Genomic DNA, 16,256 nt, shown 5'->3' on the forward strand with positions numbered 1-16,256 from the left:
TGCCCAACAGAGTATTGGTGTTCACAAAATGACATGGCTTTTTGTGACTTAAAGCATTGTCTCGACAAACCAAAAACTCTAGCACCTCAAAGGGAGCATTAACAAAGTGAAATTTGTAACAAACTGCTTTGTCAATAACATCCGTGAGAAATCGATGTAAAGGATGGCTGTGGTAGGTCTTCCCTACCTTGACATTCATGTTTCACCTAATCTTACTCTTGCAGTCTCTTCCAAAGCAGAAAACAAAGCAGGATTTCAGTTCAGTCTCAGAAACTGACTGTCTCACAGGTGCCTGGCAAGGGAACACGGGGCTGAACTGTGTTACGGGTTGCACATTTTGAACATGGGCAATATGCCAGTTTCTGTTTCCTTCCGGGTGTACAGAACTTCCAAAACTAGTTGGCTAGTGGGACTTGAAGTGTCAAAAATCAGTAACACTTTATTATATGTGGACTGGATTCAGTAAGGCAAAAGGCATCAACAGATTTGCCTTCATCAGATGTTAATTATAAGTAACATTTACACTTATCTCTCTGCTTTCATGTGTTAAAAATAGTCTTGCTTATGAATAATGGTCTCTGCTGTGACACAGCAATCTGTCCTAGCTGTGCTTTGCCAAGGAACAAAATGTGACCCAAATCGCCCATGGCCCATCAGTCAGGACAGATTTTCATTTTACAGTGTAAACTGTAAAAAATTCCTTATAGCTATTGGATAACCGACGAGAACAGACAGGGTGGTTTTACTGGTGTTTTCCCTAATCTTCCTGTTTCTCCCAGCAACAAATAACGGGCTGCTGACTTCTAATGGCAGCCATAGCATTCTTCCTTATTAGCTTCACTCAATGGGCAACTGAACTGCAGGACTGGTGATGGACTAATTTTCTGTCGTTAGTGGAGGAATATGGGATGTATCTGAATAGGCATATTATTTGAGATCAGGCGAGCACTTACAAAGAGAATCATCAAAACACCCCAGCTGACCATGCTTTGATCACACTGCAGAGCAATCTCAGAGTGCACAAACTGGTTTACTTGATAGGTAATGAAACTGGAAGATGTGCAATAGCAGTGTATCTGCTGTGCTCCAGGCACTAATGGTTGTTTAGACCATGGGACTGAACTAGGCTAAAGAAAAGACCCCCAAGATATATACAGCATCAGCATGGAGTCCTTAGGATTGCTTCCCCCCAGAGATCCAGTCCTGTGCTTCCCTGCTTGCTCATGCAGACATAGCACTGGTGCCCTTGAAAGCCTCTGGGAGATCTTACCTGGACCAGCAAGTAAAGAGCCCACAAAGAAAGAGTATGGAAATGTTCGCCCAACACAGGGAGTGGTTTCACAGTTTCTAAACATAGCTGTTAAAACTAATGCCTGAAGTTTGAGAAAAATAGTGAGATTGGGTTAAAACAATTATATTAAGGTGCATTTGGGACTCATTCAGAAAAAAATCTTTCGTTCTTGAGTTTCAAAGCTATCGAGTTTCTTCTCTGAAGCTGTCAAAGCTTTTAGAGGCATTAGATAGTATTTCTAAGGCACTCTCTGCAACTCTGAATATGAGAAATTTATTTTTTAAAAAGTAGATGAGGTTCTGAAATAATCACACAGCTTCAGAATTTAAGAAGACCTGTAAATACTAGGCTATTCACAGAAAAACTGCAAGAATTGCTAATACTGAAATCCCTTCTGGTTTTAGCAAAAATCGGTGTTCTGCTCTTGCCCAGCTTTGAAGCTTTTAATGCATATAAACATTTAAATCTTGCTGCATATAACTAAGAAGATTCTGTTGCCATCTTTTGTCAACCTTGTTCCTTCCTAGCAATTTCCCTCTCAAAGCTTTTGTAGTATTACGATTACCATCATTTACTTTCCTTCATTTAACTTGCGCAGTTAATGGAATGATATGTACCCTACATGACTGCACAAGGAGCTAAGTAATTAGCAAGCCAATTGAAACACATTTGGAAAATAAACTTTGTTGCAATCACTGCTTGTCTTCAAGGGTTTTTAAAAGCTCCGCTATAAGACAGATAATTTTTGTGCCTATTTCAGTTAACACGAGAGGTCCTGTGCAGATTGCATAAATGCTGTGCTGTTGGCTTTCTGGCCTAAGTGTGCTGCTTTTTTAATAGAAAAACATTTCTTTTGGGGAGAACAGACTTCCATAGCTAAAACACTAACTCCTCAGAATTTGGGAAAGCACTGTTATCTCCCTGTTCAACCTGTGTGACATGGGCCTGCCACTCTAATCAGACCACTAACTGGGCTAACATTACAGCTCTGGTTTTTTTTTAATGTATGGCAGTTTAAGGAAAGGACAGCTGAGCAAAGCAGGACTCCTGCCACTCCATGCTGCCAAATAAGCTGCTCTTTCCCTGGTCAAGGGGGACAAGCCATCACAGTGCTGATGCTGGACACCTGAGGAGCTGTGTAGCTCTTCCTCTGAGTTCCTTTGAGACCCTCAGCCCTTAAGTCTCCCAACGGGAAAACCAGTACTTGTCAACACGGCAGGTTGGTTGGTTCCCAGCAGCCTCCAGAACTTTCTGTGAGTATTCAAGCCAAGTTCTGATTATGGTTGAAGGACTTTCTAGGGCAAATGGAGACTAAATCAATACCATGAAAAAAGAAAATGTAATGCTTGTAAAGCATGGAAAGTCATCCTAATTCTGTCAGTGGCCAGAATGAAATAGGACAATGATTTCGCCAGCATGCTTTCAGTGCAGCTATTGTTCCGAAAGGAAAGAGAGCTGAGCACGTCCTTATCTTTCTCCAGCCATGTTTTGCAGATGACAAGCTGGGAGAACAAACACCTTTTTCCAATTGTTTTAAATGCTGTTAGAAAACAAGACATATTCAATGTCAAGCAAAGATAAAAAATAATAACAAAGGCCCCAAAAGGCAGGATTCCTGGGACACTGCTTTGCATGCCTCTTTCTATAAAGATATTTCAAGGTATACATTGTAGCAGGGATTCAGCAGACCTTGTTCAAGAACATGTAGCTTTCAGCTTGTGTCATCAATGGCCATGTCCTCACCACGAAACCCAGCATCCGTTTTCTGTATGTCTACCAGCCTCCCGGGCAGCGTGCGGGGTCTCGTGTGCTCCCACTCCACAACTTCCCTGCTGAAAAGGATGCAGTTTTGGTGGTGTGGGCAGCTGGCTGGGCAAGCCTTCCTCAAAGGACAGTCCGGACAACCACACCTGTGTGCTTAGAATTATGCAGGCGGTTAAATGCTTTGTTGGATGGAGGCCTGAATGAACATATCATGTTTGACTATTAACAGACATCAGTTGGGCATGACTTGTGTCTTCAGAAGATTTCTGAGTTACTCCTTGCAAGTTGGTACTTATGTTTCAAACCAAAAAACTTGTCAAGTCCAAGCTTCCTTGACAGCCTCGGTTCACAGAAAGCAAAATCTTCAGTGCACTCTTGACCTGAGATGCTGGCTTTCACCAATTGTTTCCAAAAAGCTGTATGTCCTTTAGGTGGGTTATTTAGTGTCCATGATTAGAGATCCCCATGCAAAGCTTAATTAGATTAATCAGTCATCCACTGACAGCTAGAAATTAATTCCTAAACTGATGGATCATTCAAATACCACCAAGCAGCACCCAAAGGCTCTGAAGCCTTCATCAACTTCAGAGGCCTTTCTGAGTAGGAAAAACAAATTCAAAAAGCACAAGAGCATCCATGAGAAAGGCTGAATGACAATTTCATAGGTATCCACAATTTGACGATCAAAGGGCTGTCCAATTTTCCTTTAGTAACATCAAGGATTAATTTGGTCTAATCTGTTAAGTACAACACTTTCAGCCACAGTTATATTTTAAGCCATGTTTTCACATGCTGGCAGCAAGTGTGTGTTTGCCTCTGTAGATATGATTTTGATAATAGCAGGGATTTGTGTGTGCCAGGATGAATTTTGAAGCAATGCCCTTCCCGCCTGCCAACATATATACTTTATGCAGTGTGGGCAGTGGCTAGGGTATTGCTCCAGGACCCAGGAGAGCTAGCTTTAGTCTGGGCTCTGTCATTGACTTGCCAAGTGACCAGATACAAGAGAATTTTCCTACTTACAAGCTGGGATGATAGCAATTAGAAGGGGTGAATGCAGAACATTGTATAATGGTTAGGTATTGGTATCACCATTTCTAGACGAACTCCTCCTCAGTCCATGACTGGGGCCTATAGGCATTACAAAGTCAATAAAGGTAACACTGTAAAGGTAAAGTACAAGGGTATTTGTTGCATCAAGTGATATAAACTAGACCCGAGTATGGAAGCGACATGTTTTGGCCAGTAAATGAAGAAGGAAAAGCTTTCTTTCAAGTCATTACGCATATTAAGGACATTATGCAAAGGATTTGATAAATGTATCCTCATTTCTGGTTTCATTTTTAATTATCTGGATGACATTTTCATTTGTAACAGATAATGTCTTTAGCATCTGCCTATGGCAACACATGGGCAGCATTTCAGAGCTGTTCTCAATTGCATTTGGATACGTCAGAGAATTTGTAAGATCTTCATGTCTCTCCACCTGCCAGGAGAGAGTGTAGTCATGGCACTCTTCCAATGCTAAATACATTTCCTAGTAGCCATATCCACTTTCTATAAACCAGAGAGAATGGTCTGCATTACACCCAAGTCTGAGGTCATGTAGGAGATCAGAAGCAGTCCCTGCCGTACCGAGCATTTCATGTGTGATTTGATAAAGGCTCAATGTTCAGAAGAAATAGTTGAAGGTAAATATTCTAGAGAAATCTGCCAGATGGGTGATAGACCAGATTTGCTGGTACCCAGCCAGCCACCTCAGCTAGAGGTTCACTAAGGAGGAGCTGGGGAAGTGAAGCATGCTAACAAGATCTCTCATTTCAGCTTACAAGGAAAAGATGAAGGAGCTGTCCATGCTCTCTCTGATCTGCTCCTGTTTTTACCCGGAACCTCGCAACATGAACATCTATAAATATGATGGTGAGTGGCTTTCACTGGAAATCGTCCTGCAGGTCAGATAATGTGCTAGTGCTGGGAAATGACTCACTTCACCATCCCAGTCCATAGTGTTAGTCAGTGGATATTTTGCTGATGTAACAATTTATTTGCTGCTTTGGGCTATTACTATCTACTGATTGTGTATTACCCATGATGCTGGATATTGTTCCTAATAGCAACTAACTAAACTCATAAAGCTAGCCCTCTCATACTGAGCTGTACTTTTCCTACTACCCATTTGAGAATTACAGCTCTTCACAGCTGACATAATTCCCAAGGAGACCAAGAAAAGATGAAAGCAAGCTTAAAAAATTAATCAGCTTGGGCATTGCTCACAGGAGGTGTGAAATGACACAGAACACCAATAAGCTTCCAAAACTGCTGTAAATTTTTATCTTTATGAGATTAAGGTATAATTAAGCTATTACAGATAAAATGGAATGTACTTCTCCTGAGAACAGTTTTCAGCCCATAATCTGCCATTGCATTTGGAATGCCCAAGGCAAAAATCCTAAATCTTTTGTCTGTACTTCTGATCCCACACTAACATCTGTGCTGCTTCTCTCCTCAATACCACTGAGGTATTGAAGGGCTTACCATTTCTCACTTTATTGTGCAGACATGGAAGTGAAACAAATCAACAAACGTGCCTCGGGCCAGGCCTTTGAACTGATCCTAAAGCCGCCTTCTCCGGTCTCAGAAGCACCACGAACTTTAGCTTCTCCAAAGAAGAAAGAACTCTCTCTCGAGGAGATCCAGAAAAAGCTGGAGGCTGCAGAGGAGAGGAGAAAGGTATCTTTCCTTAAAAAAATGCTAGTAATTAGACCTGACTTAGTGTACAGAATAACAGCCAAGTTTCCATTGCCATCACTAACCCACAGTGGCCTTCATGGACAAAAATTATTAACATGTTTGAATGAACAAATGAGTTTATTTTCTTTCAGCAGCTTGCAAACAAACCTCACTGGTTTTGATGCTTGGGAAGTATGCGTCAGAAAATACAGATAGCTTTGGACAGGAGGCCCAAGTGGGTTCAAATATGCATGCTTATTGTGTGAGTGTGAGTGAGTGATTCATTCAGAGCATCTGTAATAGTTGCTGAAAACCAGTGCAATTCTTCTGGTGTCTTAAGTTTAAGAGATGGATGTGCAATTCAAACAGCTGCTGTCTGGGCTGCCGGATCTTGATTCCTTGTAGCGCCCATGGAAATTACTGACAAGGCCTGCCAGAGGCAGCTAAAATGCCTTATTTTTGCAGTATGAAGGCATGTCAGCGCTGAATAAAGAGCATTCTGAATCGTTCACCACACGCTTGAATGAAGACGCTACGCATAGTCCAGCTACTAAGAGAGGCATTTCTAGCAGTCAGTCTCAATAGTGCTGGAAGTTGGCCTTGTAGGGTTATCTACAGACTAAGTCTTCCCTTCTTTATGACCTTACCCATAATGTTAAAACCCTGTTTCATAATCAAGAAGTTTTGCCACACAGGGTTTGGAAGGGTTGTTGCACCTTCTTCACAAAGGTTAGCACGAATGCAGGGTGCATACAGCAGGAAGTCCACATTAACTGTTTCTTTGGCTTTCATCATGACTGATGTGTTGAAGAGGTCTTTGTTTGCTCTAAGTCAGAGCTAGCCCAGATAGCTTTTTTTTTGCAGAAGATAAAAGGCCAAATTCAAGGTCAGGTAAGTTGGGGGATGACAGGCGAAGCCAAGGACACACTCACCATAGCCAGCCTGAATTGCCAGTCTGGAAATCAGCAGTGTTCTGCATGGGCCCAGTGTTTATGCTGTGTTGCAGTATTTCAGGAAAGTCATGGCTGGCTGCAATGACCACAGAAAACTCAAGATGTGGTAATATATTGTCCTGCTTAATTCATGTTTCTTTTTGCTATGGCACAAAAGGAGAGCCACAGAAGCCAGAGAAGCCTCAAGAGCCATAGAAGGACTTCCTGTGTCCTTCAAGCAGGTGATCAAAGTTATTTTGTGGCAAATCTGCTTGCACCAGCTAAATTGGAGTTAGAAACCTTCCACCTGCTCATGGAGTCCCTGGTAGAGGGTATCTGAAAATGAAACAAGCTTAGATGTCTCTAAGCCTTTCATTTATCTCTTAAACAGTGTGATTTGTTACTAAAACTGACGTTTACAGAATCTTTCCAGATACGGACAAAAATGTATACAGAAGACCAGGGACAACAGATATGCCACAGACAGCACATGGAGCAGCTCCAACAAAAGCAGCTCCATTCTCCTTTCCCCCCTGTCAGACCAGATCAGGGTCTCTTCCAAAAAAACCAATGGAGTGATTACACTGGTGTATGGTGAGATGTGAGTCCACTGAAGTCAGTAGATCTGGATTACTGACAAGTGCTTAAAACCTGGCCCTCAGATTTGATTTGCAGTGAAACCTGACTGTTCTGGAACTCACTAATTTGAACAATTCACGTAGATGAACACTGAAGTGTTGCCACAGTTGCCATTTTTGCTGCCTTGCTAACACAAGACTGTATGCTTCTAATGCACACACATTAGCACTATTGCTTCTTTCAAAGAAATACTTCTGCCAGAGTATTTGTTTCAGTAAAAGGACATGACTGTATGTGAAAGGAATATGCATTTGCACTAGCACCTGCCCACCCAAAGATGATATGCCCCAAGGACTCAATCTGCGAAGTGCCTCTGTACCGAGTACAAATACTCAAGTAAAGATATGGACACAGAATGAAATGGCAGCAATTAAGAAGCCTGATATTATGCATATACTTAGTGGGAAATATAAATTGAATGTTCCAGAGATTTCATTTCATTGATTCCATTACTGTTCATTTCTTCCTAAAGAAAAACTTATTACGCAATAAACTGGCAATCAGTGATAGCAGTACAGACACCTGCCATTTCTTCCCCTTGGTACTATATTCATTTTGAATGAACATATAACTGAGTTATTTTAATAGACAAGATCCTCCACATTAGCATTGCAGCAGAAATTGCTGAGAAAGGAACAAAGAACAGAGCAAAAAACTTCATTATATCACTGTTAAAATCCCTGGTGCTCTCACATCTCAACTATTGCCTTCATTTTTTGTCCTGAAAAAGAGTATAGTGCAGAGAAGGATAAAAAAGCAATCAGAGGAATAGATAATCTTCCATAAGAAGATAAATTAAATAGTCCACTTTTCAGTTTGGAAAGAGATGACAGATGAAAGATAAGATAGAAGTCTACAGTCATGAATGGTAATGAGAAGATGAACAGGAACAATTATATTCTGTTTCACAGAATCCAAAGGGGAAGAAACATTCAATGAAATCACCAGGCAGCAACTTCAAAACAGAGAGAGAGAATCACCTTTTCATGTATTGTTTAATTGAGCTATATTTGTTATCACAGACTATTTAGAGATTATTAAAATATTATTTATTTCAAAAAGATAATAGCAAAATTCATAGAGCACTACCTTGTAGGAAACGATTATGTGAATGCAATCTCTGGCTCAGAAAATATGTAACTTGGTGACTGCTGAAAGCTAGGAAGCTCTATCTATCTATCTATCTATCTATCTCAAGGAAAGGACCAGGCAGATTTGCTCAACTTCATCTACACTTTCCCTAAGCATCTTCCACTTTCTGCTGCTAGACAAACCAAGCAGACTTTTTCTGACAACCAGCATGGCAGTTGTTACCATACTTTTCAGGCTCTGAACAACAGCTGTCAGGCATGACCATTCTAGATCGTGTCCTTCCAGCACAGTTCTAATTAAAATCAAGTATAACTAATGGATGAGAATTGCCTTTTCAGAAAAAATACTAATTGATTTCACACTGTTTAGGAATTAGGTTCTGCTCTGTTAATTAGACAATGTTCATTAATAAATTTTCAAACTCATGAGAACATCTACAGCAACACATGGTCTTCAGCAGTCTCCTGCTTATGCTGTTTCCTGTTTATCATTCTTGTTTATTCCTTTATAAGGTTCTACAGGGCTCTTTCCTTTTCTCCTCCTTTTTCTCTACCTCACTTGACAGTCATGACCTCATACTCTCAGACCAAATTGAGAGTTTCACCTGAGGCATTTTTTCCTTTTGCGCCACACAGTGAGACCCATTTGGGCTAGTTATAAATTTGTCCTTTCCATTTATAGAATCCTCTTTACAGCATGTCGTTATTATCCCATTATTTTTTTGCCATATGTGTGCTATATTTTTCCACCTTGGTGGATAATCAGAAAGATCTTTTCATCCTTCTCACTTAAGAAATTAGAACACAGTGACATTGTATGCAGCAGAAGTTTATTTCTTACAGAATCTTTAACCTTTATCAATTTTCACCTGTTGGCCTTGAATGTTCAGTTGTTATTACCCTTGATGTACAGACTTCAAGAGCCATATGTTGAATTATATATCTTTATTGCCCATGTTCAACATACTAGCATAAAAATGAAGCACTAAAGGAACGCACATTTCTACAAGACTTTGGATTATGGGAGAGAAATTGTATGTAATTAAATCCTTTTAATGGCTTTGTATTGGGATGAAATTGAATCCGGCTTGTCCTTAGAGCTTAGCGCTACAAAGAATGCAGGAGAACAGTCATATTTTTTTAACTTTCATACTGTTGGATGTAGACTTACAGCTACATGAGTTTTTAATACCATTACTATGAAATGCTGCGAGATAAGCCCCCCGAGCAGCCTCGCCTGGGCAAGGCTCGCTGTGCTCCCCGCAGCAGGCAGTCAGCTCGGGGCGTCTCTGCCAGCATCACGGCCGCACTCTGCGTTGGGCTTCAGCACCCAACTCGCTGCCCCTTTGAGCCAGCCCCACAGCCTGCCCAGAGGCACTTCTTAATACTCTTGATTAATCTCTCCTTTGGCACTGAAAAAGCCACCCGTGCTTTGCCACACGGGTCAGCAGGCTGTTGGGGGAAAAGGCTTCACCAAGGCAGGGAAGGCAGCGGAGCTGGGGGACAAATGCTTCCTCCTAGACATTGCATGGGACCTACAAAACTGCCACTCCAGGCAAGAGGAGGAGCAGAGAAGGGATCGGCACCTTCCCTGGCAAAAGTGGGGCTTGCTCGCTTCTTCCAACTCATTCCTGCTCTCCTCCTTTGTTTCCCACCAAATCTGTAAGTGAGCAGGCTGGGAGGGACGACAGGCACTGCCCAAGACATTTGCCTCCCGTGTTGCCCATCTACTGATCTCCCTTTCTGTTCCTGCTGGCCCTCGGCTGTGCTCGTGCAGAGGTGGAATACAGCGGGAAGTGCTTTTCCATGTAAAGTCCCAGTAATACGTGTGGAATCAGCACCAGAACTGGGTGTTTCTGCTGCACTTTGATTTACACCGTAGCATTTCCATACATGGTGCTTAACCCCTAATGTTTACAAAAGATAGCAAAAACTGCAAGCCACTTCACAGTTCCTCATCCAAAAAGCGTAAGCCTATGGAATATGTGCCTGCAGGAAGATGTTTGCTACCAGCTAGGAGAGGGTTTGGTGTGAGACACCAGGGTCTGTCTTGGAGCACATGGAGTCATGAGCAGAGGCAGATTGCATCCCAGTGCTGGCAAAGCTTGTCCCCACAGTCTACCATGGGCTTTGCTGTTAATGAACGATCATAAGAAAAACTTGACATTGATCTTCATTAACCTTAAAAAGCCAGGCCTCAAACTGCAGCAGATCACAAAATGCCTCATCAGCAGGTAGGGGAGCATCAGACAGAGGGCTCAGGCGGTACCTCTTGCATCCCTCCAACATGCCTTGTTCACCCCCATGGGTGAACCCTCAGAGCAGGAATTTTGTGCCAGTTGAGGAAGAGAGAGTTTTCTTGAATCACATCATGGATGGACTCTTTTTTTTTTTTTTTTACTCTTCTTCACGTTCTTAGTAGCCCTGGCCCAACGGTCCCTTGGCAGACTGGACAAAAAAAAAAGACCCTCATCTAAATTCAAGCAAAATTTTGCACCATCTAGTTTCAGTAGAAGCAGGACTTCACCTACGGTTACAGCTTAGATGTTTCTGACTCTCGTGCGGTACGGCCATTTCACTTCTTCGCAGGAGCATCCGCCTCTTCTTTGTGTCTCTTTAGACTGTCCTTGCTTTGGGAGAGGAACTGCCTCTCCCTGTGTATTTGCACACTCCCTGGGACAGTGAGTTCTCACAAAAGCCAGAACAGGTGCTAATGTAGTACAAATAGTAGTATTCCCAGTGAAGAATAGGATGTAACCGTGCAGAGATTTGAAGAAGCCAGTGCCATGAATGAGGTCTAACTCGAGTCCATTCCCTTGCTTTTATGTGGGAAAATCTCGACCTCAATTCCTTCCCCTGAAAACATCGCTATTTCAAGTCACCATTTCCTTCTGGTTAATGCCTAGGCTTCACCTTGGCATTTACATTGCAGTAGGAGCCTTTAATCCTGTCTTCACATTCTGCTCCATTAATAGCATCTCTTAAATACATAAAACACTGAAGAATTAATGCAGCTTCTGCTGAACAATTGAATTTTAAAAAATCCAGCCAGTGAATGAATGTGTTATGAAAGTGGAGTTCTCATGACCGGTAGCACGCCTCATACATCCTAGTAAGTAAGGATCCTGGTAACTAAGGTGAATGCATACAAGCTGAAATTTCCAGTTTAAAAGCAGTTGTCTGAGCCCCTTTCTTGCTTAAAAGTAATCCTGTAATTTTATCTCTGCATAAATTACTTCAATATTTGTATGTACATGTCAAAGAAAAATAGATAAATGTGAGAAAATAAAGCACCTGTTACTCAGATAAGTAGAATTTTCTTCCTGTGAGTAATAATTAAAAAATACATGTATCTCCAAAGCCAGTTCCCATAAATAATTTTGCTCATGAAGGGAGTGTTTAGTTGTCTGCATCTATCTCTGGCCGGCTAAGTATGAGATGTGGATTTCCTTTTGAGGCAGTCATCTCTGCAAACTGAGGGTGCACATGATCTTTTAGAAATATGACTTGAACATCATAGGAGTTTGCCTGCATTAGCCATCTTTTTAGCACAGCAGTACATTTGTAGGTATCTGTACCAGGAATGTTTTGCAACATTTTTATTCCTCCACATCGAGCATTAGATGCTGCAGCTGTAGCTGCGTTGATTATGCCTTGTTATATTTAAGAAGAGTCTTCTGGATATTCCCCCTTGAGTACTGCTTGTTTCTTTCTCCACCATTTCATACTTTTGTCTCCTTATTAATCTTTATCTTTCATCCCATTTCCAGCCTTTTTTACTGATTTTCTCACAACAACTATACAAGAAGCACTTACCGTAAGCCAATTACAAGTATGTTAGAACATGGACTATCAAGGATTTGAAAATACCCTTTCCAGCACTTCAAACAATACAATGTTGAAAATAAACTTGGAATAAAAACTTCCTACGTATGTTGGAATCCTGTATCAAGACCGTGGGAGTCCAAACACAGCAGTTAAAAGCCAACACAAACAACAAAGGGAGTCTATTAATCCCAGCCCCGCTAGGTATCTGGGGTCATTCATCTACCCATTTCTGGATGTGTAGTAGACTTTGAACAGACAGGGTGGCCAAGTTTTTCTGCCAAACGTGTTGGAAACAGAAAATCGTTTGACAATCCAGTACAAAAACATACCAACTGCTTTCCAAAATTGTCATAAGGGGATTTAAAAAATGGTCTGAACACCAGGGAAACAGGCAGACTCACAGCTGGCATACAACAGCATTAGAAGAGGGATGTCAGTCTAAATGAGACTCTACCCCATGGATGTTCTGTGGTGGAGAGGGGGGGTCCCTTTGTTTTGAACCAGTCCTGGGTACCTTGAACATTTTGACTGAGGAAAAGGAATGCCATTTAAGGCATATCGTAAAGGAAAATCGCATTAGAGGTGTGCAGTCACTTTCTGAGCCCTGGTTTAGCTTTCATTCAGACTCTTACTGCTGCCAACACAATTTGCATCCGGTAAATACTGAATTAGAGTATAAGGATTTTCTTCATTATCATGCATTAGTGGAAAAATTATTTTTTAATGTGTTGTCTTCTAGTGTAGCCTCCAGAACTGTGTGTGCTTTGATATGGAACTCTTAATTTTTCACTGTTTTCCTGGATTTATGATAATAAGAAGTAGTTCCAGAAGGCAAAGGGTTTGAATGGAAGAAAACAAATCCTGAAAAATGGGCAAGTGCCCCAAAGTCTCAAAGGCATTTTGCTACCTCCTGTTGAAAGCCAAGGCTCTTTTAAAAAAATGCTGGTTATAGGCACAGTCCAAATCTTACTTTGTATTATAGCATCTCTACAGGCCCTGGCTATGTCCTTGGAAATGTCTGTTTTCCAAATCTGCAAAGGTTTGATTTTATAACACATTATATATACATATGTAAACACCATGAAATGTTAGCCTTTCAAATTAACAAGTCACTTCTTAAACATTTCATGGGGAAGGAAATTACAATTGGTATCATAGTCCCTTTTCTATTCAAATTCCCAATAGGAAGGGGAATAGATACTGAGATTATCAAAGTTACTTTTAGATCACTTAAGCAAAGGGTTCACAAAATTCGTATCAGCAGCAACCAAAATTTAATGACAATAACTTTTCCAAAAGTAGATGAAAGGTTGCCATTGAATACTAAATTAAACAGAAAATGCAGAACAACTTCACACGCACTGGTCAAACTGAGCCACCCAAGTTCGTCCAAAAATGGATGAAGATGTTCAATTATTTCAGTTTTATGTTGTACCAAATCTTTCAAAATAACTTTTTTTCATTTTGAAATAGCCTACAGTTAAATAAATCTTAAATGCTAAGTATCTGAAATCAAATATTGTGCTTCAAAATAACTTATTTTTATTATATTATTATTGAAATTATTGGTGGTTTTGTTAAACTTATGGGGCTTCTATGATTTTTCAGTTAGTCTACAAAATTCCTTCTTTGCCCAGCTCTTCTTCCCTTTCGCTCATCCTCCTTCCATTCTCCACCAGTGAAACTCCCTCTGCTTTTGGCTGCATCTCTCTGGGGTCATTTTGTTCCCATTTGCAACATCTTTCGGCCTGCAGAGCGGTTATTTCTCTGAGCCAAAGATCTGAAAAATGTTTGCTCTGCTACTTCATGTTCAGCATACGCTACAGTGGAGGTGAGAGCCAGGAAGAGCCTTTGTAAGGTACCAGCCATTTCAGTAGACCGTTTCCATCCGCAAGTGCTCCAGGGATCACAGTTTGAGAAATGAGCCCTTTACTGCAACCAGGCCAGAGGTGAAAGCAGATACATTAAGTGGCCAAGATGGATGAAAGTAGCTCTTTCCTCTGATCTCAGGCAAGCCATTACAACCTTTCAAAGCCAGATATGTTTTACTCCAGTGTCTTGCTGCAAGATGTTCTGCCTGGCTTTTGCAGCATTTTCTAGAATCTGCTTAATTTGCCTTATCAGTGCATTTGGCTTTATGTGTATCTTACCTTCGTTAAAATACTTGTTTTCTCCTCCTAGCTGGATCTCGCTCATGTAAAAGAATTGCAGCCTTTTTCACTCCATTTAAAGCCACGCAACAGAATTTAATAGGATTCATTACCGCTAATTGTAATTATTGGTTAAAGCCCTTAATTTAGGTCTTAAACTAATTCATTTTTGTGGATAACAATGGCAACAGTGCACTGTGATCTGCACTGAAATACGCACTTAGCTTCCCAGAGCCATATTTCATTCCCCGTTTTCTGTTTGCTTCTCATGCTCCCTCTAATTTATTTTATCCAAAAGCGTACAATGTTATTCATCATTTCCAAATAACCCCTCTGAAACATACTGTCTTTTCGACTAGACTTGCCTGGAGGATAGGTCCAATGCTGCAAGTGCTTTGGCTTCTCTCCTAGGATTAGTGGTTTCATGTTAGTAATTTGATTTAAGATAAATAACAAAGCTGATGCTTCTGAGCAATGCGTTTACAAAGAAGAATAACACAGTATTGCGCATAGGATGCATCCATTTAACCCCCAGCTGCAGTTTTCATCTTCCTTGCAAAATTTGAACTTTTAACTAAAAATAGCTTTTTTTGTTATTTTCCACAGAATAAACCCATTTTTTCCTTTCCTCACCAGTGAGATGAAGCCAAACATAAATATCATGGGAAAAAAACATTGTCTGAATTGATTCTGTCTGTCTTTCACAACAGTAAACTTCAAAGCCTGTTACTAACTATTCAAGTACTTTAAAAGGATAGTCCAACCTAGGCAAAAGATGCACCTCTCCTGTGTCGGCAACCTCCCTTTTAACACTGTACATACCTTCAACCCCCAGTCCCCTATCTCTACAAATAAAATGCTCATAGCTAAAAGACTGCAGCTGTCAGAGGTTGAGCAACAGCTGCAGTAACCAAGGCAGCCCAGGGCAGTAACACATGACAGCATTTCTCGTGAAGTGCTTCGGCCACTTCTCTGCTGCTGCCTCAGGCATGTACCCCACATTTAGCCAGCGCCTATAAGCCGCTGTTACTGAAGATAATCTGGTTTATACACAGAAGTGACCTTTCCAGGCAATGCGTATAACAACAAAGCAACAAACTTTATGCAGTTTCTGAACTCAGTGAACTGTGGCCTGATGGGGGTTACTTTGCTCCGCATGAGTATTTCTTTACAGCTGTGCGTCTCTCTGTTTCCAGTCCCAGGAGGCCCAGGTGCTGAAACATCTGGCAGAGAAGAGAGAACATGAGCGAGAAGTGCTTCAAAAAGCTTTGGAGGAGAACAATAACTTCAGCAAAATGGCAGAGGAAAAGCTGATACTGAAAATGGAACAGATCAAAGAAAACCGTGAAGCTAATTTAGCTGCTCTTATTGAACGTCTCCAAGAGAAGGTAACCACACCATCACTCCTCACCTTAGACTAGAGAGAAAAATCTAATCAATGTTCTGAAGAGATGTTGTGGGTAGCCCTTATCTCGGTTGCTACACATGAGCGATTTTTAAGTCAGAGCCCCTGATGGCTATCTAAACCACCACTCATTTTTGTAAAAGATTGAATGTCTATAATCACACAATCACAGGATGGTTGAGGTTGGAAGGGACCTCTGGAAGTCATCTGGTCCAACCCCCCTAGGGGTCCCCAGCCCCCTAGAGCCAGTTGCCCAGGACCGAGTCCAGACGGCTTTTGAGTATCTCCACGGATGGAGACTCCACAGCATTCCTGGGCAACCTGTGTCAGTGCTCAGTCACCCTCACAGTGAAAAAGCGTTTCCTGATGTTCAGAGGGAACCCCCCGTGTTTCAGTGTGTGCCCATTGCCTCTGGTCCTGGCGCTG

At 41.4% G+C, this 16,256-nt stretch overlaps 1 protein-coding gene across 1 annotated transcript in view; it reads left to right on the forward strand.

Annotated features, from left to right (window-relative positions):
* STMN2 (stathmin 2) overlaps window positions 1-16,256 on the forward strand; it is a 41,573-nt gene that overhangs the window by 21,518 nt on the left and 3,799 nt on the right. Inside the window, exons 2-4 of the mRNA XM_069779560.1 lie at window positions 4,880-4,975; window positions 5,613-5,785; window positions 15,622-15,813. Of these exons, the coding sequence (XP_069635661.1) occupies window positions 4,880-4,975; window positions 5,613-5,785; window positions 15,622-15,813 (461 nt within the window). The remainder of the gene's footprint in view (window positions 1-4,879; window positions 4,976-5,612; window positions 5,786-15,621; window positions 15,814-16,256) is intronic.

Source organism: Haliaeetus albicilla, chromosome 3 (genome assembly GCF_947461875.1).
Source record: "Haliaeetus albicilla chromosome 3, bHalAlb1.1, whole genome shotgun sequence".
Lineage (NCBI taxonomy): Eukaryota > Metazoa > Chordata > Aves > Accipitriformes > Accipitridae > Haliaeetus > Haliaeetus albicilla.